Genomic DNA, 21,170 nt, shown 5'->3' with positions numbered 1-21,170 from the left:
TTTCTTCATGAATGTTTATAGTTTTCAGAGTACGAATTCTTCACCTCCTTGGTTAAGTGTATTCATAGTAATTTCTATTACATACTGTCTTTAATGATATCCATTCTAATCCACGTGTTTAGAAGTGTGCTTTTATTTTCTAAGAATATGAGAAGATTGTTTCAGTCTTACTATTCCTAAAAAAAAAAAAACAAATTATTTCTATTGCTCCATAATTAGATTATGATAAAATAGTGCAATATATACAAAACTGTTTTCTTTATATGTATGTATGTGTATGTATTCTGAAGCCAGTGTTGAAAATTTGAAATTATTAAATGGGTCCTTTGAAAAATTCCGAAATCTTCTACGTGTTAAGTGAAGGAATCACTGATAAATGAAGTTTGTTCATTGTGTTGTTCAATCTTCTATAACCATAAGCATTTTCCTTCGTTGTTATATGAATTTCTAAGAGTACAGTATTGAAGGCTTGCCCTACACTTGTAAACCTGAAATTCTCCTAAAATTTCTGGAAGTTACTGCCATACACAGTTAGTGGCTATGCGGTCAGGTATATCAAGGCCCTAAATGTTACATCTTATCAGTGGGTTTTTATTTTATCATTATGAACTATAGATCCTTTTCATTTTTAAAAGTTCAATTTCATTAATTTTTTCATAGGTCTGGTTTTGATTGTCCCTTGCTCCTAGAGTGTATTATTTCATTTTTATTTCTTTAAACGTTCAGTAAATATTTTATAGTCTGTATCTGACAACTTTAATATCTGAGATTCTTTGTGTGAGGAAGAGGTGGGGATCGAAGGCTGAAAGCCTGACTCTTCAAAGTGTCTGTTCTCCTCCTAGGTTAGGTCACATTTATGATGAGTTTATATTTGAACATCCCAAATTCCTAGGAACGCCTGGCACATAATATGTTCTCAATAAATACTAGGAAATAAGTAAGTAATTTATGCGTATCTAGAGAACTGGGATCCAAGATGCTTCCCTCCCAAAGGGGTGTGAGTTTGTCTGCATGAGGCACGAGGTGACGCACAAGCCCGCGCCACACATTAATGTCGGGAAGCTTTCACAGAAACTCTCTACTCTAAGTAGGTCTGTGGGGAAATACTTGTAGCAAATTTCCTCTACCCTCCTCCACAGAGCCCTGCGGACACCAACAGGTTTCTTGTTAGGGATCTTTGCTAGATTTTTTTTCCCCTACAAGCCTTTGTTTTCTCAAGGAGCCCTGGCTTTTTGCTACAAGTCTCTAGTTCAGTTTAAAGGCTGAGAATTCTCTTTTCCCCAACAGGCTAACATTGATTGACAAAGCGTCGAATCCTGATAATGGTATTTGCCCCTAGGAACCAAATCTGGTGGGTTTAGCAGGCTGGCTTCAGCTCCGAGGGGTTTATTGTTCTGGGAGATTTAGGGAGTTTTCCTTGGTTTCTTGTGATTTGGCCATAATGTGCTAGAGTGTTTTTGTAGTTTATCTGGTCCTTAGCTCTTTTGCTTCAGGACAGCTTTCCAGAATATCTTGTTTTCCACATTGGATCTAAAAGTCCTTATAGTGCATACCTCTCTACCCCCACTAATACTTTGACCTTTGAAATTTGTTTAATATTAATATTACCATACTTGCTGCCTCTTGGTAACGTTTACCCGTCATTCTTATTTTTTCTTTATTATTATATAAATCCAGTAATGGTTTCTTTTCAGACTCAAATAAGACGAGCACTTTCTAAGCCACATTTTGTATTACACACATTTTTTTTTTTTTGGTTTGTAAAAAACATGGTAAATATCATAACAAGATAAAATATTGAACATGTTCCAGAACTCTAACATAATGCTTTTCTGAGAGAGGCAAATGAAAGCTTAAAAAAAAATTTCCATGAGACCACAATCATATAGCAAAACAACTAAAAAATATTACACGTAAGTTAGTATCTACCACTATTTTGGAGTTACATTTTATGCAAATTAAAAAAAAAAATCTGTATTCTTAGATCCGGAGAGAATTTTGATGGGGAATAAGTCCACCAGAGGAATTCACTGATTTGAAAGCACACCTGTCAATTTTGCTTCTTTTTTTTAATGTTTACTTCTTTTTGAGAGAGAGATAGGGAGGCGCAGGGAGAGAGGGAGACACAGAATCCAAGTAGGCTCCAGGCTCCTAGCTGTCGGCACAGCGCCCAGCATGGGACTCAAACTCAAGAACTGTGAGATCATGACCTGAGCTGAAATCGGACACTTAACCATAACTCTACCTGCCGGGTTGTCCACTGCTGATTGGCTTGACTCCATTGTATGATACTGGGTGGTCTATGGCCAAACCATCCCTTGTGGATCAAATGTTTCATGGTCTACTGCTTATTTTTAGTCAGGCCTTTTGTCAAATTCCTGAGGGAAACCTGAAGGGGAGTAGGTGGTCACTGTTACATTCTTAAGAAGCACCTTACGGCCTAGGCTGTTTACTGTTTGCATACGTTCCAAAATATGTGTTTTCACCCCCACCCAGGGACCTCAGGTCCCTCTCTGCCTATTTTACCCTATCTTTCCCAATCCTACAAGGTCTTGTGTTTCCAGGCAACGTGTCAAAAAGTGGTCACAAATTATTTGCAAAAAGAGAGGCCCTTTTCAGAGGGAAATCTCATGGGGAGGAAGAAATTTGAGGAAAGTTAGAGAAATCATCATGCCTCAAGCGATTGCATGTAGACTTTACTGTTGGCTCTCAATCTGTAGCTTTCCAATTTACCCATAATGAAGATATACAAAATTCTCAACTAGTAAATTAATAAAGAGGTCGCAGTGGCAAAGCTAATAGAGACGAACAAATAAAACCAATGGCAACGCGAATATACACCAATAACTAAGTGATCACAGACAAAGAATTGAAAAGGGCAACTTGTTTAACATGGAGAAGAAAAGACATTCCAATAAAATCTGCCCCTTTATGCTCTTTGTTTTCTTGAGCCACTCACCCCACCACATGCGTGAAGACACATACCCGCAATCATACGGACAGCACTCTAGATTGTGCTTCCCAAACTATAGCGTTCACCCAGATTACCTGGGGATCTTGTCAAGATTCAGTCTGATGTGTAGCTCTGGGGTGGGGCTTACAATCCTATTTGTAACCAGCTCCTTTATGACATCCTGCTGGTGGTGCAGTGGCTATAATGTGAGTGGTCAGCCCTTGGTGGGGGGGTGGGGGGAGGTGATTAAATTGGGGACCAAGGGTCAATGGGAAACGAGACCATTCCTCCAGGATGCAGGCCAGCAAAAGAAAGTGGTGATATATTTGTCTATGATGAAGAAGTTTCAAGGGGCACCTGGGTGGCTCAGTCAGTTGAGCATCTCGCTCTTGATTTGGGCTCAGGTTACGATTTCAGGATCCTGGAATTGAGCCCCTAGTCCAGCCCTGCGGTCAGGCCCCAAGATGAGTTTGGAGCCTACTTGGGATTCTCTCTCTCTCTCTCTCTCTCTCTCTCTCTCTCTCTCCCCTTGTAGATTTGTGCTTTAAAAGAAAAGAAAGAAAATTCGAGAATCTCTCAGAGGAAGTGTTGTGTAAAAAAGGTAACCTTGAATCCATCTGCGCAGTGGTAATGATAGCAACAAAGCATGTTTAAAATTTTGCAGCTCTGAGGATAATCCAGTGTTCATGAACTAACTTCAGGAGCTGAAAACGAAATAGCCGTAGATATCTAACCGATTAGAAAAATGAGGTAAACTTGTTTTTTACCTGTACAAAATCTGAATCTCTGCTACTTTAGATATTCATCTTAAAAGGCTTAGGATACTTTGTGACCTAGATGGCTGATTTGTGCACGACAGCAACTATGTTTCTTTACCCTCTGGCTTCTGGGAGGGATAAGCAAGACATCTGGGGGGGGGGGGGGGATGAGAGTATATTCTTATTCTTCTTGGCTCCCTTCCTACAAAACTGGGCAGAAACTGCCTTTGTCTATCGACAGCCACAGCTCCTGTCCGACAGCCGTCTCCTATGCTCACTGCTCTCTTCAAACCCTGCTCTTCTCCTGCCTCTTCCGAACTAGGAATAACAGCCCGGCGTCCTTCACCATTCTTTGGTGATATCCCTTAACCCTGCTCACAACTTTGGAAACAGTCCCTCTATCGTTTAACTGTCCTAAATAATCCTATGGCAGACAGCTGAGAGTCTCTTCAGGGACTCCCTGCCCATGTGCGGAGTGTGGGTATCTAAATCGCCTCCAGTGATGAGCTTCATCAGGGTCCAGTTCAGCGATCCATCTTAGGTCAAGCTGATCTTAGGGCAGGTGCTCAGGCCCTGAGCAAGGCAGCTGTCAAGGGCCTGGTCATTTGACCCACTTAGGAATTTCTGTGATAGACAGTGTGCCCAGAGTTCCCCATTGGGCTGGCAGCGACTTCACGTCTCTCTCACTGGTCTAGAACCCGGATTTAAATGCAAAGGTACGCCTTTTCCAGGAACCATACAGGCGGGTTGCAAATCGGAGACGTGACCTCGACCTGGCTACTGTCTCTTTGGCAATTCAAAACACAAGGGAGAGCTTCTACTTTCTAAAATTAATCACCAAAGTAATCTGGATGTTCATAAAGTGGTCTGAACTTGTTACAAATAGGTTAAGAAGCCTGCCTGAATGGGGGAAACTACTCTCAGGAATACGTCCAATGGGACCGTAGAGCTGGAGCCAATCATGTGCAGACAGGTCACACGACGAGTCAGCGAATCACAGGCCGCGAAACGCATTCCTCATTTGCATACCGCTGACTACAAATAGGCGGGATCCTGGCGCGGGCTCCATTTTCTCTTCACTCGGAAGAAAGCGGAGTTGAGATGCCTGAGCCCGCGAAGTCCGCTCCCGCCCCGAAGAAGGGCTCCAAGAAGGCGGTGACCAAGGCGCAGAAGAAGGACGGCAAGAAGCGCAAGCGCAGCCGCAAGGAGAGCTACTCGGTGTACGTGTACAAGGTGCTGAAGCAGGTGCACCCCGACACCGGCATCTCGTCCAAGGCCATGGGCATCATGAACTCGTTCGTGAACGACATCTTCGAGCGCATCGCGGGCGAGGCGTCGCGCCTGGCGCATTACAACAAGCGCTCGACCATCACGTCCCGGGAGATCCAGACGGCCGTACGCCTGCTGCTGCCCGGGGAGCTGGCCAAGCACGCCGTGTCCGAGGGCACCAAGGCCGTCACCAAGTACACCAGCTCCAAGTGAGTGCTGGGAGACACGATCCAACCCAAAGGCTCTTTTCAGAGCCACAGATTTTCACCACCAGAGCTGTGCGCTGACACGCGCTGGGGTCTTCCTGGGCGTTCAGGTTGCTGGGAACCCACGGTACACCGTGACATTTTGTCGGCTTTGGGTGGGAGGTTCCGTCGTGGCCTGTGAAGAAGACGTCCTCACCGGCGAAACCCCGCGGGCAGAACAGCTAGCGCTCCCTCCCTAGACCATTGCAGCTCCAGATCGCCTTCCTTAAAAGACGCACAGGCGCGGTGGCTACTGGCGCCGCGTCTCGAAGCAGACCCTGGTGTCCACTTTACGGCAAGTATCACCCTACGGGTGTAAGCAGTCACTGACATTTGAAAAGCCCGCCATCTAGAGGCGGGACTTCCTCTCCCAGTGCCGCGGGGACCACAGCCCGGTTTCTTTGTGTGGGTCGGGCCCTCCCTCGCACTGCCCTTCCCCCACCCGTTTGCTCAAGGCTCCCAGGGTCCTGCTTAGGCGTGTACCACAGGCCTTTAAAATGTGTGCCTTCACCGGCTTCCGCTCTCCAGTGAGGACACGACGGTTCTTACCAGGTTTTGATCTTGCTTTACCTCTTTCTTAAGTTGCCCTTAAAGGCTCTCGTGATTACATTTGATGTTTACACTGTAAGGTGGCAATACTTTCCTCTCCCACTCCCATCCGTGACTCCCAGGTGACCGCCAAAAACAATTCTGGATATTCAAGCGCCAGAGTCTCCTCACTAGTGCAGCCCCAGAGTATGAAGTTGGCACAGCAGCCCCCAGTCCCTCCTTTTCTGTCACTTGTGAGTTTACGCCTAAACCGTCCACCTGTCCTGTCTCCAGCTCTGGTCCCCAGCTCAGCTGAGCAAATGGGCGATCCGGGAGAACACGGGGACCCAGGGGAGGTCAGAGGGTGGAGAGCAGGAAACGTGGACTCAGGATATGCGTTTTACCGACCTGATGCTGGACACCAGGACCCGGAGGGCTAGGGGTTGTGATCACGTGATGCCAAAGAGCCTAAACCCAGAAAATTAAAAGCAGAGTCTTTCTCCCCTCAATCAGCAGACATTGTGACCTGAGGCTTCTTTCTGGGGAGTTAGCTGAGAAAGGTTGGGCTGGCGGCACCTTACCTATAAATGGAAATAAAACTGTACTCAAGAATCGCTACCTCTATCCTCCAGAAATTTCTAGCCAGCCTTCCCAGCCAGTCTATCTGATCTCTATTCTCTCGCAGAGGCAAAATAAACACACCAGAAAAGAAAAGGAAAAAAAGAAAAAGAAAAAAGAAAAGAAAACAAAACAAGTACTTGTTTTCACATTGCCAAGTTACAACTGCATTTCAACTTTTTGTGGTCACCTTGATTTCAGTTTGAGGTAATACTAAAACTCCTCTGTCCATAGTGAGTCTCCTTTTCATTCCAGGGGAGTGGTTTTGTGAGAAAGCATACGTGACCATGTATTATTCCTTTCCGTGCCTTTCAATGATCCCCATGCTGGCTGCACGATATCAGACATCAAGGCCTGTAACCAGCCACTCACCGAACGCTCAAAGCAAACCTCAGTGGATGCTTTTCCTCCTGTTTTTTAGTTCTCTGCTTCTCCCCACCCCTTTTCTTGCTTTTTCACACTTTTTGCAATGCCCCCTGACCTCTCCAGCCTCCAGGCCTTTGCAAATGTTCTCTTCCTGAAATGTCCCGGATTCCACTTTTCTCCCCAACACACACAGTTTTGTAATCAACAACTCTCCCTTCGGCTTGCTCAAAAAGTTGTTGAGGAAGCTTCTGAACTGCCCTCTTAAAGGCTCTCACAGCTGCAAAGAACTGGCCCTATTCTCAGCCCCAAATTCCTCATTACTGACTGGCTGGGACCCTCAGGACTAGTGTGGTTGAATCAGGGCCTGCTCCCTGAGACCAGCCAGAAACGTTCCCTTCCCTAGAGCACAGGCAAGGAGGGAGGGGGGACCTGAACAAACCCGAGGCCGGATTAGAAGGAGGGGAAGTGGCACTGACTGCCTCATACAGACGCCTTCTAGGCAGAAACAAGGAACGTCCATTTGTCGTGTTGGCATTCAAGTGCCAAGCACTGAATTATGCACCCAAGATACACAGCAGCGCTGCTAACCTTGAGTGTGCTTCAAAGTCACCTGGAGGCTTGTTAGAGGACAGATTGCTGGCCCCACTCCCAGAGCTTCTGTCGTCTCCTTAGCTCTGAGGGGTATCTGGGAACTTGGCTTTCGAGCAAGTTCCCACAGATATAAATGCTGCTTCTAGCTGCTCTGCTCTGAGCACATCTGATACATGGAGAACAAGCTGACCAAAGCCCCTTCCTGCGTGGAGGTTTCCGGTGGTAAAGATGAGGTTATGCTAGATGAGGACAGAGAAATCAGAAAGCAGTTGACGGGATTTCTTTCCGTCTTTTGTCAAATGGTGATCGATTTCCTCTGTGTGGGGCGTTAAGCGACAGCAGTAGGCATCACAGACGAGGGACTGCTCTGTGGGGCTGAGATCCTAGCGGGAGAGGAGAGAGAATCAACACACTGATTCCTCAACTCGATCATTCCAACTAGGAGTTCTCACTGCTATGAAACTATGGGAAATAAACCAGGTGCCGTGATACTGACCAGGTGAGGGAACCAAGGAACCAGGGGATACGACTCGACTCACAGGCCGAGACTGTTGCTACAACAAAGCTCTAAGGCAGGGAGAGGTCGCTGCTCAAAAATACAAGTTCTGTGTGCTGGGAGAGAAGGAAACAAATATGAGGTGTTCGGGGAAGACACTGAGGGTTAAAGGGGGGCCTGAACATGTTGGACCTTAAGTGCCAGGAAGGCACCCAGACTTTTATTGTGTCGTGAGAATCTATTAGAATTTTAAAGCACGCAGGCTGCTGTGTGGGAAATGGCATTTATGGGATTAAAGGTAGAAAGAAGCAGAAGACAGAATTGAAGAAAGAAAGCAAGAGGTAGACATGGGAGGAGAAACTCAAAAGAGTTCATTTATGAACTGAGTTTCATGGGTGAGGAAACGTTGCTGACATTTACTGAGTACTTTCCATGTGTTTAAGAAACTCTACCAGAGGCGCCTGGGTGGCTCAGTCAGTTAATGGTCAGACTTTTGATTTCAGCTCAATTCATGATCCAGGGGTTCATGAGTTTGAGTCCTGCATTGGGCTCTGAGCTGACAGCATGGAGCCTGCTTGGGATTCTGTCTCTCCCTCCCTCTCTCTGCACTCCTCCCTCTCTCTAAATAAATAAAAATTAGAAAAAAAAAAAAAAAAAAACCTGTGCTAAACTTAGTTTTTTAACATCTCAACATCCACATTATCTAGACATAACAATTCTCTCCTTCTAATCCACTGGGGACGAGCAAGGTGTGGGGCTGGGGTTGGAACCAGAATGTGTGCCCCAGCCTGTATGCTTATCCACCGCTTGCAATGCTGCTGAAATTCTTGCATAATGACCAAGAATTCTAGGAGAGGATGAGGTTTCAGAGACCGGGACATGGCAATGTTTAAATCCCCTAAAGCATTCCACGGAAGGTAGCAAGTGAGTAGTTGTACATGTGAATCTGGGAACCAGAGCAAAGTGGGGACCGAACATAGAACTTGTGACAAGAGTTTGGAAATAGAAATGTTATTGTTGCTGGCATGCAACGGAATTGGAATTTTCCCATGGGTAAAGAAGAAAGGAAAGAAAAGAAGATGGCCAAAGATTCTAAATGGTGAGGATAAAAACCAGGAGATTAGAGTCACAGAAGTCAAGAAAATAGTGTTTCAGGAAGGAGGACGTGTGTGACCAGCCTGGTGTGATGTCTACTGAAATGACAACATGGGAGACCTTTGCATACGGTAAATGGAACCCACTGGGAATTCAAGTTACAGGGAATAACAGGCAACCCAGACATTGACAGCATTGGGACTCAGGAATGTGGTCTCACCCTTGGGACATAAGAGTCTCCACTGTGTTGTCACCCCTTCTCTAGGGCCATGATGTCTGATTGGAGCCAGCACCTGCCCAGCTAGATCCGTCAAATCTACTTTCCTAGAAGCTGCGGACAGCGACAGAAGTGAAAGGCCTGAGGACCCAGCCATTTCTTCATTGATCAGGGAAATGCCCTTTCAAGAGTCTCTTGGTTTTTTTGCTTAATATTAGTGTGTATATTGGGGTGGGGGGTTGTTTTTAAAATTATCTGGAATTGAGTTTTTATGGTTGTATCCACAAAACATTCGTTAATACACTTGCAACTTCTTAAGAATGTACGTAAACTCGTGTTTGTGGAACCCACACACACACTGAGACCATATTATTTATCCGGGGTTTTCGCACTCAAGCCTGAAAAAAAAAAATACGAAGCTTCCCCTGCATTATAGATGACAGACGTGGTTCGAGATTTGCCACAGAACATAAAGATACCAAGTGCAAATTGAAAACTTGAAGAGTATGTGTCACAGTTTAAATGTCACCTTCTTTTTCTCTGGGCATCTCTCATTTCATGAGAAATAACAATAATAGTAATAGCAATCATAATAAAAGACAAAACGGAGCAGATACCATGTACGAGGCACTGGACAAAATACTCCCCAAAGGCTTAATTTTATTCACCCCAAACCTATAAGGTAGACACTGCTGCTATCTCCCTATCATAAACAAGGAAACAGACACAGAGAGGGTAAGTGAGCTCACCAAAGACGACACAGAGTCAGGTCTCCAGTTTCTTTTTTTATTTCTTAAGGGATAATGGAAACTTGTAAACTTAATATATGAATTGCTCAAGGACGTAGACGACTGCATTCTTACGCCTTGTTAATATATTTTTCAAGACTGGCGATGGAAGTTCAAAGGGCCTTAACTAAGAAGATTCATGGACTTCTTCCTGAACCGGGCTGAAAATCCGTGCCTCATTGTTTTCATTTACTCCCAAATCGTGTGTGATTCAGTTTGGGCTTCAGGCCTCTGAAAATCATAATTTCTCAGATGGGGCTAGCTTGCATTTCCAAACTCACTTCTCGAGAATAGATACGCCTACGGCCCGTAGTGAATAAAGTGGGATATTATCGTTCAATATACGCTCTCTGTATTATGTCTGCCCTTTCCTCTCTTCAGTTCTGCATCTCTAGATCCCAGATCCTGAAGTCCTAGACTCCAGGTTGTTGACAAGAATCCAGGGAGCCCTGGGGTTTCCCTGAATGAGCCTCGGAGGGGACTTGAGCCCCCTAACACATTCTCAAAGGTGTCTTTGGTCCACTTATTGTGAAGATCAACTCTACCAAGGGAAGACAGTACTTTCAAATCCCACATTACAATGTCTAAGATGTTTGCGCAGTCCACGCGTTTCTAACACATAATAAGCCCTTATTTCGTGTTTTGTCCAGAATGGAACACAGTGGCACACATACCAACGAAACGGCCCCACTTGGAATCAGCTTCCCTTAAAACCATGTTCAGGTCCACAGAGGACTGTCCACACTGCTACAGAAATTGAGAAACCCAAACCGTATTTGGTTTGAAATGTTAAGTGGCTGTAACAGTCTCCACAATAAATTAGCTTAAAGACAGTTCTTCATGTCACACGGGACAGATCCTTGTGATTAATCCACCTCTTCCTGATCAATCCAGGACTCTTTTTCCTTCAAGGCATTGTTTTACCATTCCCTAAGGACCTGATGTTTCTCCTAGATCAAACAAGGTCAACTCCTTCTTACCAGATAAGAGGGAAGAGAGTTTTAAAGCCCAAACCTGGGAGTGACTTCTGACTCATCTTGGGCCCCTGTGCCACAACCTAACTTCAGCTGCCAGAAAAGCCAGGGCATGTCTGGTGCCAGAAAAGCCAGGACATGTCGCCTAAAGTGACAGACCCACCTATTCAGCTATGCCTTTGTATTCCAGGAAACAAATTTTATTGGAAATGGACCAGTTGACACAGCACAACGGTCCCGCAAGAATCTTCACAAAATCAGACCCATTGTTAACACACGGTGGCAGTGTTGACAGTCTGAGACTCAAGGTTTACAGACCCTGAGAACAAGGTGTAACCCATCTGCGAGCTGCTAGTTGAGCACGCATTTCCCGACGCAAAGGTGGGATCTGAACCACGAAGGTTTGGGGTCGAAAAGCACATGACCTCTCTAGCAGGAATTCAACCATCTGTTAACGCAAATTTAAGTGGACTTGTAAGCAAGCCGAAGACTACTCGGGATAACAAAGCACGTTCAGAAACAAATCTGTAGAACACTAACCAGGAGTAGAATAGAAGGTTCTGGTGGGCTCAGAAAGAAACCAGCCACGCTGGACAGGGAATCCCTCTGAAACACGACAGGGACGTATATTCAAGCCCACAACTTAGCACAGGCTGCTGTTCTGGATCTGCGTTCATTATCGGAGAGCACCAGAAACGCAGAGTGTCTTAGTTGTCAAATTAACTTCACTTCAAAACCGCAAAACGCAGCGACTGCTTAACCCGGCTCAACAGCGAGTGGGGAACACGAAGTGGACAGCGCTTTCGGTGGGCGCGGTAGGTGGCCCTGAAAAGGGCCTTTGGGTGAAAATCGCATACTTTCGGTAGCGTGAACGAGGACACTTAGCCCCCAAAGCCGTAGAGGGTGCGGCCCTGGCGCTTGAGCGCGTACACCACGTCCATGGCCGTGACCGTCTTGCGCTTGGCGTGCTCCGTGTAGGTGACGGCGTCCCGGATCACGTTCTCCAGGAACACCTTGAGCACCCCGCGGGTCTCCTCGTAGATGAGGCCGGAGATGCGCTTCACGCCGCCGCGCCGGGCCAGCCGCCGGATGGCGGGCTTCGTGATGCCCTGGATGTTGTCGCGCAGCACCTTGCGGTGGCGCTTCGCGCCCCCCTTGCCCAGGCCCTTCCCCCCTTTGCCGCGACCAGACATCCTCACAACACCACTGCAACGCTACGGAAGCACCACTCCCCTCGGCGCCAAGCAGCCCTTTTATAGCAAAGTGCCGGACCTGTTTGAAAACCCCGAGAGCAGGGGCGGTAACCACACTCAGGGCCCGCCCATCGCTCGTGTCTCCTTGGCTGCGAGCGGCGCCGACCGGGCGGGGCCCCCGAGCCGGAGTCTGGCCCGGAGGGGCTTCCGGGAACCCTCCCGGCTCCGCGCAGCCTGGCAGCCGGCACTCCGGGCGACGCTTCCTACACCTTCCACACCGAAGCCTCACGCTTGCCCCTCACGTCTCCCAGACCAACCCGGAAATGCCCACCGAATACTCGCCGTCGTCCCCGAGACGCTTGAGGTCAGCTTTGACGCTGAGCATGTCTCTATTGCCAAGTGTCTTCTGGTCTTCTCGATCGATGGATGTCTGCGTCCCTCACCGAGCCTCGCTGGAGGCAAGTGTCGAGAACCCTGTGCTGCCTGCCGGGAGTCTCCAGTTTATGATCGGACCGTATGGTCCCTTAGGGACAGCTTCTGGCTGGCACTGTCCCTGCATCCCAGCCCAGTCCTCCCCCCAGTCGCACACGCGGAGCCAAGCTCTGGGGGCAGCGGGCTGCCACGCTCTCCCTATGACCTGGGCGGTGTCTGCTCGGCTTGTTCTTTGCGAGTAGGTAAGAAAGTCCAAGTTCTAGAGCAGTGAAGCTTCGAGGAGATTCTGCATGGAAAGTGTTGGAGGCTGCACGCAAGCACTCACTCGACATTATTATATGTTGTTGTGAATGCTCTCCGCTCCTCTCCTCAGTAGCCACTCCTCTAAAGTGGGTGCAGCTCCCAAACGAAGAGCGCACCGTGGTTTGCTACAACGTTCTTTTGACAACTCCTTCAAATAATAAACACTTACACATTTGACCTGCCATTAATCCCTTAGAGACTTTGTAGCTGTGGCCTCTCCTCCAGGCTCTGTGAGGAGCACCTGCTTCATCGAAGCTTGTTTTCTGACTTCCTGGTGCACGGGGACAAATTCCAGAGCGGGGCTCTTAGCCTCGGCTACAATGGCAGGCTTCAGGACTTCTAGGAACTGGCAGAGAACAACAGTTCCGTCTTTATTTGCGCTATAACTGAACCCTGGCATTGTCTCCACTGAGGCACACAGGCAGCAAACAGTGTGACGGGCAGGACCCGCCATGTATTCTTCTCACTGGCAGGTGCAGCCGTCAGTATTGCCAATATCTTTTAAGCATATCACCCCTTCTACACTGTGGTAATTGTTGGTCACGAGGGCAACCTTGGGACTTTAATGTATTAATTAAAAAACACATATGTGAACACTCCAACAATTATGGTTGTTGACAATTTGACGTTGTATTTTAATGTAACTCTTTTCTTTTGTCCATCCTGGGTATGTTATCTTAAGCACTTAAAAGCATTGTGCTGGGAAGGGGCCCATAAACTTAATCACATATCCAAAGAAGTCCATGACACGAAATGATAACTGAGCCTTCTTTGGGCTCTTCAGAGCCTTGAAAGGCTCTGGGTTTGGAAAATGTGCAGACAGGAGCACTGGGAAATGCTGTGAATGTTGGAATGAAAACCATAGGTTACTAACAATAATCTGATGAGGTTGTATAAGGGTAACAGGCAACAATCTCCACTTATCAATAGCAAAGAGGTTATAGAGAGAGTGTATCTGGTATATGGAGGTGCAAATGCAAATAGCCAGCAAGCACCCAGAATACAAGTTTGACATTTAGGCAAGAGGACAGACCTGGGGGAGAGACTTCAAAGTTATCCATACAAAGGTAACTCATGAACCCATAAGGTGAATGGAGCAGTACCTTGGAGACTCCCTACATTTAGGTGGCCAAGACACAGCCCTTCCTTTGTTGGTAATGCACCTCTGTTATTTCCCAGATCATGGTTGTAATTCTGACTTTCTCTTTCTTGTCTGCACTGACTACTATCACATTGTCATAGCCTTCTTATGGCTCAGCTTCTCCGCACTTCATAATCCTCACTGCTGTCAATGAATATTCTTCAAGTGAGTTTCAAAATCGAGCATAATGAATCAAGCCACTTTAAGAGGATTAGGAATACATAAACGCTATAAAATGAAATACACAAAATACACACAACAGTGATTTATGCTGAGCTGATCCCTCATCGCATCGCACTTATCTGATTCGTGTTAGTACTTAATATTTAACTTAATATTTAACCTTTGGTGCTGCAAGAAGTAATCAGTCATTTCTGGATTTTGAAGGGATCCAAAAGGAGGGTGAAACCCTCGTCTCTTGGGGTTTGCCCTGGGTATTCTCAACATTTCTTTCTTTCACCATCTTAATGAACCAGAGACTGATACACATTTCAAAATCAAGCATATGTTGTAATGTGTTTCCTTCTATAAAAAATGTAGTCGTGAATATAAAACATGCTTTTAAACACTGTTCCTTTCTCAAGGGAAATCTGGGTGTGAATGTCTGCATGTATGTGTGTATGCTCTTTGATTCTGTTACTTTCCAAACTTCTCATCCTCAAACATGGCAGATTTCTGACACAAAAGTTGTAAACATTTTAGTAGCTGATCCCCCCAAGTAAAATCAATGTAAACAAAAATTTTTTTCCACTGGTATAGGGGCTCAACCCTCCATTATGCCTCTTCTGAATCTCCTGTCATCATCTATGGGAAACACGGACCCAACACCCATGACAGGACGATACATTGCTACATTTCCCATTTTCCTCAACAAATCGGGAATGCTTGAAACCCCCAAAGTAACTAACCCTCCAAATTGTCACTAAAAGCAATGATGAAGGCTTTTTGGACAAAGTAGTGACTGTCCTTGTCAGTACAAGCTCTTATTACAACCATCCTTTACTATCACTCTTGCAGAGAAATGGGGAAACAGCCTGTGCTAGTTCCCTTCATATGAACCAGATTTTCCGGGTCAATCTCAGTGAGAACTAAGCGGTTGTTGAACGTTCGAGAAGCCAAGAATGTACAGACTGTTAGGAGAGAGCAAGCTATTGACAGCACAGACGGGAGGACTTCTATTTTAAACGAAAATCGTGAAGTTGTCTCCCTGACCTGTGAATCTCTCAGAGTGTCAGGGGCTTTTGGAAAAGGCTGAGACTGACGTGGTAAAACCTGGAAGAAGAAAACAGGCAGATCTCAAAGCACGAGCTGTCCCGCGTCGCTATACAATAGAGTCGCTGTGATCCCTCCACAGGAAATTTTCATTTTTTTGCTTTCCTCAAGGGTAACAAACACAATTCCGGGACAGAGCTGAGACTAGGTTGCGGTCAAGTGGCAAGGCTGAGCTGGGAACCAATCAGCGCGCCGCGCCGTGCTTGTATATATACACACACACACTCCAGGGCCAGGCAGCTCAACTCCGAGACTTTATTATTATTATTGTTTTCTGTACCTTCCGCCAGCCGAGCCCAGAATGTCCGAGGCCGCGCCCGCCGCGCCCGCCGCGCCGGCCCCCGCCGAGAAGACGCCCGTGAAAAAGAAGGCCCGCAAGTCCGCAGGCGCCGCCAAGCGCAAGGCGTCCGGGCCGCCGGTGTCCGAGCTCATCACCAAGGCCGTGGCCGCCTCCAAGGAGCGCAGCGGCGTGTCGCTGGCCGCGCTCAAGAAGGCGCTGGCGGCCGCCGGCTACGACGTGGAGAAGAACAACAGCCGCATCAAGCTGGGCCTCAAGAGCCTGGTGAGCAAGGGCACCCTGGTGCAGACCAAGGGCACCGGCGCCTCGGGCTCGTTCAAGCTCAACAAGAAGGCGGCGTCCGGGGAGGCCAAGCCCAAAGCCAAGAAGGCGGGCGCGGCCAAGCCCAAGAAGGCTGCCGGGGCGGCCAAGAAACCCAAGAAGGCGACGGGGGCCGGCACCCCCAAGAAGAGCGCCAAGAAGACCCCGAAGAAGGCGAAGAAGCCCGCGGCGGCGGCCAAGAAAGTGGCCAAGAGCCCGAAGAAGGTGAAAGCGGCCAAACCCAAGAAGGCGGCTAAGAGCCCCGCCAAGGCCAAGGCCCCGAAGCCCAAGGCGGCCAAGCCCAAAGCTGCCAAGCCCAAGAAGGCCTCCAAGAAGAAGTAAGCGTATGGGTTCGTCGAGAACGTCGTAAAGGCTCTTTTCAGAGCCACCCACCGGCCTCGGGAAAGGAGCTGTGACACCGTGCGGACGCAGGGGGCGTGGCGGGCAGAGAGCACTGCAGCTGGGGGGCGGCCCCTACGCAAGGGACGCGGGTCCCAAGAGCGACGCCTAAGTGCACTGCGGGCGGTGAGAATTACTAGTAGGGGTTGGAAAGTCTGGGGACTATTTTTGGCACTAATTCCCCCTCCCCAACGTCCGATGGTTCGAAATAGCCCACACTCCACGCGAAGGCAGGAGTAATTGCGGGGGGGAGGGGATAGCTCAACTGCACGCTAACCCAGCCCTGTTTGGGGAACCCTGCTTGTGTTGTGTACGATTTGCCCACTTTGAAAATTGCACTTGACGAGCCAGTGCCATTCTTAGGTTAGGAAAATACTTTAGCCACCGCGGCTTTTCTGCACCGTCTCCTGGTAGAAAACCAAGACACTAAGGCAAAGTCCAAGGGTTCCCTAGCCAAGCATACTGCAGAAACCCAGGTTCCTTCCAGCTCCAGCATCTAGGACGTCAACACGCCACTAGGTGTCCATTATGCGAAACCCACCCCAACGCAAGCTGTACTAGCCAGCGAGAAGCCGTGCCCACACACCCACCCATAATTAGGATGTCTCCGGGAAGGTTTCACTTTAGATTAAAAAAAAAAACCAACAGCTAACGTCCTTGAAGGCGCACTTATACTAGCTTCCGGGAGCCTAGTCTAGACCTTCTGATTGGGTAAAAGAAAAGTAACGAAACAGCCAATGAAAAGCTAGACCTGCAAGTATCTTTTACATTCGCATTTCTGACAACACGCGAAAATTAATCCAATCGCAAATGATCTTACTAACCTCATTAGAATACCGCATCTATAAATAAACGTGACCTTGCCGCGGCTGATTATTCCCTTAGGTCTTAGCCACATTGTCTTAGGTTTTATCGCCGCGATGCCTGAACCCACCAAGTCCGCTCCCGCCCCGAAGAAGGGCTCGAAGAAGGCGGTGACCAAGGCGCAGAAGAAGGACGGCAAGAAGCGCAAGCGCAGCCGCAAGGAGAGCTACTCGGTGTACGTGTACAAGGTGCTGAAGCAGGTGCACCCCGACACCGGCATCTCGTCCAAGGCCATGGGCATCATGAACTCGTTCGTGAACGACATCTTCGAGCGCATCGCGGGCGAGGCGTCGCGCCTGGCGCATTACAACAAGCGCTCGACCATCACGTCCCGGGAGATCCAGACGGCCGTGCGCCTGCTGCTGCCCGGGGAGCTGGCCAAGCACGCCGTGTCCGAGGGCACCAAGGCCGTCACCAAGTACACCAGCTCCAAGTAGACTCGCCAAGTAAGCGCCCTCTTCCCCAACCCCAAAGGCTCTTTTCAGAGCCATGCATGCTTTCGATAAATGAGCTGTAATCTCTTTTGGAAAGCTGTTTCCGGGTGTCTGATACGTTTAAATCTAGCTACGACTCCCACCAATTTTCAGTTACAGGTGCGTAGAAAGTGTTTGCAAGTAACCGTGTCAGGAGCCATACCTACCGTAAATTACGTGTTCACGTTGAACGAAAATGGTTCTAAACAACTACTATCCCTTCAATTTCACAAAAGTAGGTAGTCAAGTGAAAATCCCATTTGAGGACACAGCTCTCCACTCCCTGGGCTGGGCTGCAGATTGATCATGAGGCACTTGATAAGGAAGGAGCTTACCCAGAGCACAAAGGAGCCTGCTCTGAAAACTTTGTTCTCCTCACCTTTTTTTTTTTTTTTTTTTTTCCTTTTTAATGTATAGAGGTGATACTGAAAACATCCGAAGGCCGTGGGAGCGTCCCCGAAAATGTACGTGGGCTTTTCTGGTCGGCCTGCTTTGCAGCTGCTCCCATATCTGCTTGCTCTGAGCAGCCGGCCAGGGAGGGGGCCTCTCTGGGGGAGGAGGGTGGCAGAGTCTATACTGTATCCAAAAGTCGCAGCGGGACCGGAAGGAAACGTGTCCGGGCTCTGAGAGGCCTTCCAGTCCTGTCAGTTACTGTCGCCTCTGTCCTAGGAAGTCCTATTTCGCTTACAGTCTTTGGGAAGCATTCAGCTGTAAAGTCCTCTGGGCCAACGAGACAGAGGCCCACTACTCAGTCCCATCAGGTGTGTGACTGTGATGAGGCGATGGGTACCCCCCGGGACCGAGGCCCCTTTCTCAGCACCCTGGCCGCTTCCCTGGCGTACCCTTGAGGTGAGGCCAGAGTGGAGGTTGGAAGGGAAGGAAAGCCTTTCGGGCAGGCAGCGGTTTCTTTTGCACAAGTTTCGCTGGCCTGAAGGGTTTCAGCTGCTGGGGAGTGAGGAAAATGTAGACTTTATTATTCGCCAAGAAACCTGATGAGAAATCTTTCCTGGTGACGCTGACGCACCTGCCGGGTCACATCCTCAGGGTAGAAGGTGAGCTAGAAACGAGCACACACACAGACACACACACATGCACACAGACCCACACTCGCCACGGACGATGGCAAGGAAGAGGGTGCCCTGAGCCTTGGTGCTGAGCAAGGTAGATTCTGCCACCGCCAATCTGGACTACTATCCATTGGTTTCTGGCATCAATATCACAGGGATTCAAACACCCAGGATGAGAATTAATTTAGGGATTAAGCCCAAGCTGGCTTTGTGCCTCTGAGCACCTGGGTAATGCAAATGCAAATCCTCTCTGGGGGAATGAGCTTCATTGTGGGCCTCAACAAATCCCCACATAGGACACCTAGAAGAAAAGGAACTAGAGGCTTTCTACAGGACACCAGCACATTATTCAACAAGACACTGTGGCCCAGAATAAGAGCAGGGAAATAAACAGAGTAAAAGGAAATTAACAGATACAGATTTCAAGTGGCTCACTTTAATTTCTTTAAAAAGAAAAAAAAAAGAATTTGAAATATGTCAAAGGACTAAGATGCTAGTAAGATCCTTGACATATGTCAAAATTCCCCACTAAATTGTTACATGGCGATAGCTCACAGTATTTCTAATAAATTAGTTCATTCAAGAGATAGTTATTGAACGTCTTTGGGTCAGACACTGGCACGGGCACTAGAAATACAAAAAGAGACGACATTGTCCCAGACCATCTGGAGCCCTCAGATTTGTAGAATATCAAGAAAACTTACAGCTAATTGCTTCCTTTTTTTTTTTTTTTTTTTTTAATTCATTACAATCTAAAAAAGTGTTTATCACTCTTTGGAACTCTGCTGGCAGGGGAATAGACTTATACGGGAACTACAAAGCTCATTAAATTAAGGTAAAATATTCATCTCAATATTTGAGTACGAAACAGAATCTAGAAATACTAACAGACATAGTGCAAAGTTCAGGTACACTCCCAATAGACTCCCCTCACGTCTGGCACCAACTGCAAAGTTGAAGGGTCTCCAAAACCATCCTCGGATTTGATCATTCACTAGATGACTCACAGAATCCACTAAACTTTATTGCACCCAAGGTTGGGGGATATTAATTACATCAAAAGGATACAGATTACACATAAGCCAAGGTGAAAGGCACATGGAGCACAGGCTTCCCAACTCAGAGCTTCTGGTAGGTCCTTTCCCAGTGGAGGCCGGGGGAGGGTTTATGTCTCCCTGCCGCACAACAATATTGGCACAACACACAGACATCGCCAACCTAGGGGATTTGTCATATGAACACGGTTGACTGTCCACGTGGCTGAACTTTAGTCAGCAGGCCCTCTGGAGGTAGCCCACATGCCACATGACCCAAAGCCCCCAACATAAGTGACATCATCACCCTGTCCTGTGCAGCCCAGGGCTTCTAGGTAAACAAAGATCATCTTATCATGCAGGACATTCCATGAGCCTAGAGATCCCCTCCCAGCAAAGGGCAAAGGCCACATCTCTCTTTGGATAAAATTGGTTCTTCACCATACACATCGTCGTAAGAAAAACTATAGGTTTACAGTTTTGATTAGATGGCTATGATTGACCACAACTTGAATTCTCCAACTATTTTCTTTTTTAATGGTTCTGTCAATGGTTTGGGGTATTTAGATCAACTGTGGACCCAAAAGTTATAAGGAGATTTCTAATTGAAGATAATGTTTTTGTACTTTATTCAGATGAATAACTTCAGCAGTCTCCTCCCTGACTTATACTCCCACTGCCCTCCACACCCTGGCGGCAGCAAAGAAGACTTAGGAGAGGTGGAGATCACGCTGGGGAAAGTTCAGAGCTCTTCACCTTCATTTTGGTGGCGTGGGCACACAGCGCTACATAGAAGAAAACGCTCCCTTTGCTTTACATGGACAGCGGCACTTGACTGTCCTTTCCTTTCAACAACCCTGAAATTCGCTACCGTGGAAAGGGAACAGGAATTGTAGAAAAGTGAAGGACTAACGTTTTCGAATTTTGTCTAAAAGTTTAACCGTGAACGTTAAGCTGCATTTCATAAATACAAAACAATAAAAGTATCACAGCCAAATGGTGGCTTTTTTTTAGGAATAGGGAGAAGAAGGAAGGTGAGAGGGACTGAGAAAAAGAATGGAAGAAGCAAATGGCTACTGCGAAAGGGAGCGCCAGAGCCTGAAGACCAAGGGGAAGGCACAGAGGAAGATAGTAGGAGAAAGCAGAGAGGGAAAAGAGGGAGATGAACAGTTACACCTTGTTATGTGTTTGACACTTCAGCTGGGAATAGCACATTTTACGTGCTGACATACGCCCCACATTTCTTGGGTTTGGGGGTGAGTGGATGATTACAATGTTACAACATTTGAGAGACACTCTAACCAGCAAATGCACATGGCGCCCTTCAATCCGGCTCTTAACTTGCTCTGTTCATTCTTCTTCATTACCCTTAGCATAACTGACACGAATTTGCATATTGCTGGTTTCCTCTTCCCATTCTCCAGGCTCTAAGCTCCACTGGGCAGAGTTAGTCCTTTTTGCTGCTGACTCCCCAATGCCTAAGGCTGTTTCCAGAC

General features: G+C 47.5%; 4 protein-coding genes and 1 long non-coding RNA gene across 6 annotated transcripts; 3 read left to right on the top strand and 2 right to left on the bottom strand.

Annotated features, from left to right (window-relative positions):
• Positions 1–3,080, bottom strand: LOC122238527. The gene is made up of 3 exons (XR_006217452.1): positions 2,986–3,080; positions 2,246–2,389; positions 1–176 (listed from the first exon to the last, which is right to left on the bottom strand). It is a non-coding gene; the product is annotated as an uncharacterized LOC122238527 (long non-coding RNA).
• A 1,686-nt stretch (positions 3,081–4,766) lies between these two features.
• LOC102949948 (histone H2B type 1-C/E/F/G/I) lies at positions 4,767–11,658 on the top strand. The gene is made up of 2 exons (XM_042985533.1): positions 4,767–5,189; positions 10,023–11,658. The coding sequence occupies exons 1-2, from the start codon at positions 4,813–4,815 to the stop codon at positions 10,087–10,089; spliced, it is 444 nt and encodes a 147-aa protein (XP_042841467.1). The 5' UTR covers positions 4,767–4,812; the 3' UTR covers positions 10,090–11,658.
• Positions 11,659–11,699: 41 nt separating this feature from the next.
• On the bottom strand, positions 11,700–12,131 carry LOC102950229 (histone H4). The gene has a single exon (XM_042985557.1). It carries the CDS (start codon positions 12,089–12,091, stop codon positions 11,780–11,782), a length of 312 nt encoding a protein of 103 aa, XP_042841491.1. The 5' UTR covers positions 12,092–12,131; the 3' UTR covers positions 11,700–11,779.
• A 3,378-nt stretch (positions 12,132–15,509) lies between these two features.
• On the top strand, positions 15,510–17,143 carry LOC102952494 (histone H1.4-like). The gene is made up of 2 exons (XM_042985532.1): positions 15,510–16,175; positions 17,122–17,143. The coding sequence occupies exons 1-2, from the start codon at positions 15,541–15,543 to the stop codon at positions 17,126–17,128; spliced, it is 642 nt and encodes a 213-aa protein (XP_042841466.1). The 5' UTR covers positions 15,510–15,540; the 3' UTR covers positions 17,129–17,143.
• Positions 17,144–17,156: 13 nt separating this feature from the next.
• LOC102952025 (histone H2B type 1-M) lies at positions 17,157–20,671 on the top strand. Of its 2 annotated transcripts, none has more exons than XR_006217445.1 (2): positions 17,157–18,037; positions 20,310–20,671. XR_006217445.1 is itself a non-coding variant. In XM_007096009.3 (2 exons), exon 1 carries the CDS (start codon positions 17,157–17,159, stop codon positions 17,535–17,537), a length of 381 nt encoding a protein of 126 aa, XP_007096071.1. In that variant the 3' UTR covers positions 17,538–17,546; positions 20,310–20,671. The 2 variants fall into 2 exon arrangements, 1 of the variants encoding a protein (XP_007096071.1); XM_007096009.3 differs by having other exon boundaries at positions 17,157–17,546.
• Positions 20,672–21,170: the final 499 nt, after the last annotated feature.

The sequence above is a fragment of the Panthera tigris genome, chromosome B2 (assembly GCF_018350195.1).
Source record: "Panthera tigris isolate Pti1 chromosome B2, P.tigris_Pti1_mat1.1, whole genome shotgun sequence".
Classification (NCBI taxonomy): domain Eukaryota; kingdom Metazoa; phylum Chordata; class Mammalia; order Carnivora; family Felidae; genus Panthera; species Panthera tigris.
Note: the sequence above shows the minus strand (reverse complement) of the source record. Positions and strands in the feature narration are given on the sequence as shown.

Excerpts from the sequence above, each read along its gene's own strand:
- LOC102950229 (XM_042985557.1), bottom strand. The coding sequence starts at position 12,091 with ATGTCTGGTCGCGGCAAAGGGGGGAAGGGCCTGGGCAAGGGGGGCGCG.
- LOC102949948 (XM_042985533.1), top strand. The coding sequence starts at position 4,813 with ATGCCTGAGCCCGCGAAGTCCGCTCCCGCCCCGAAGAAGGGCTCCAAG. Across the intron at positions 5,190-10,022 it reads ACCAAGTACACCAGCTCCAA|ACTGGCGATGGAAGTTCAAA; the intron begins GTGAGTGCTGGG and ends ATATTTTTCAAG.
- LOC102952494 (XM_042985532.1), top strand. The coding sequence starts at position 15,541 with ATGTCCGAGGCCGCGCCCGCCGCGCCCGCCGCGCCGGCCCCCGCCGAG.
- LOC102952025 (XM_007096009.3), top strand. The coding sequence starts at position 17,157 with ATGCCTGAACCCACCAAGTCCGCTCCCGCCCCGAAGAAGGGCTCGAAG.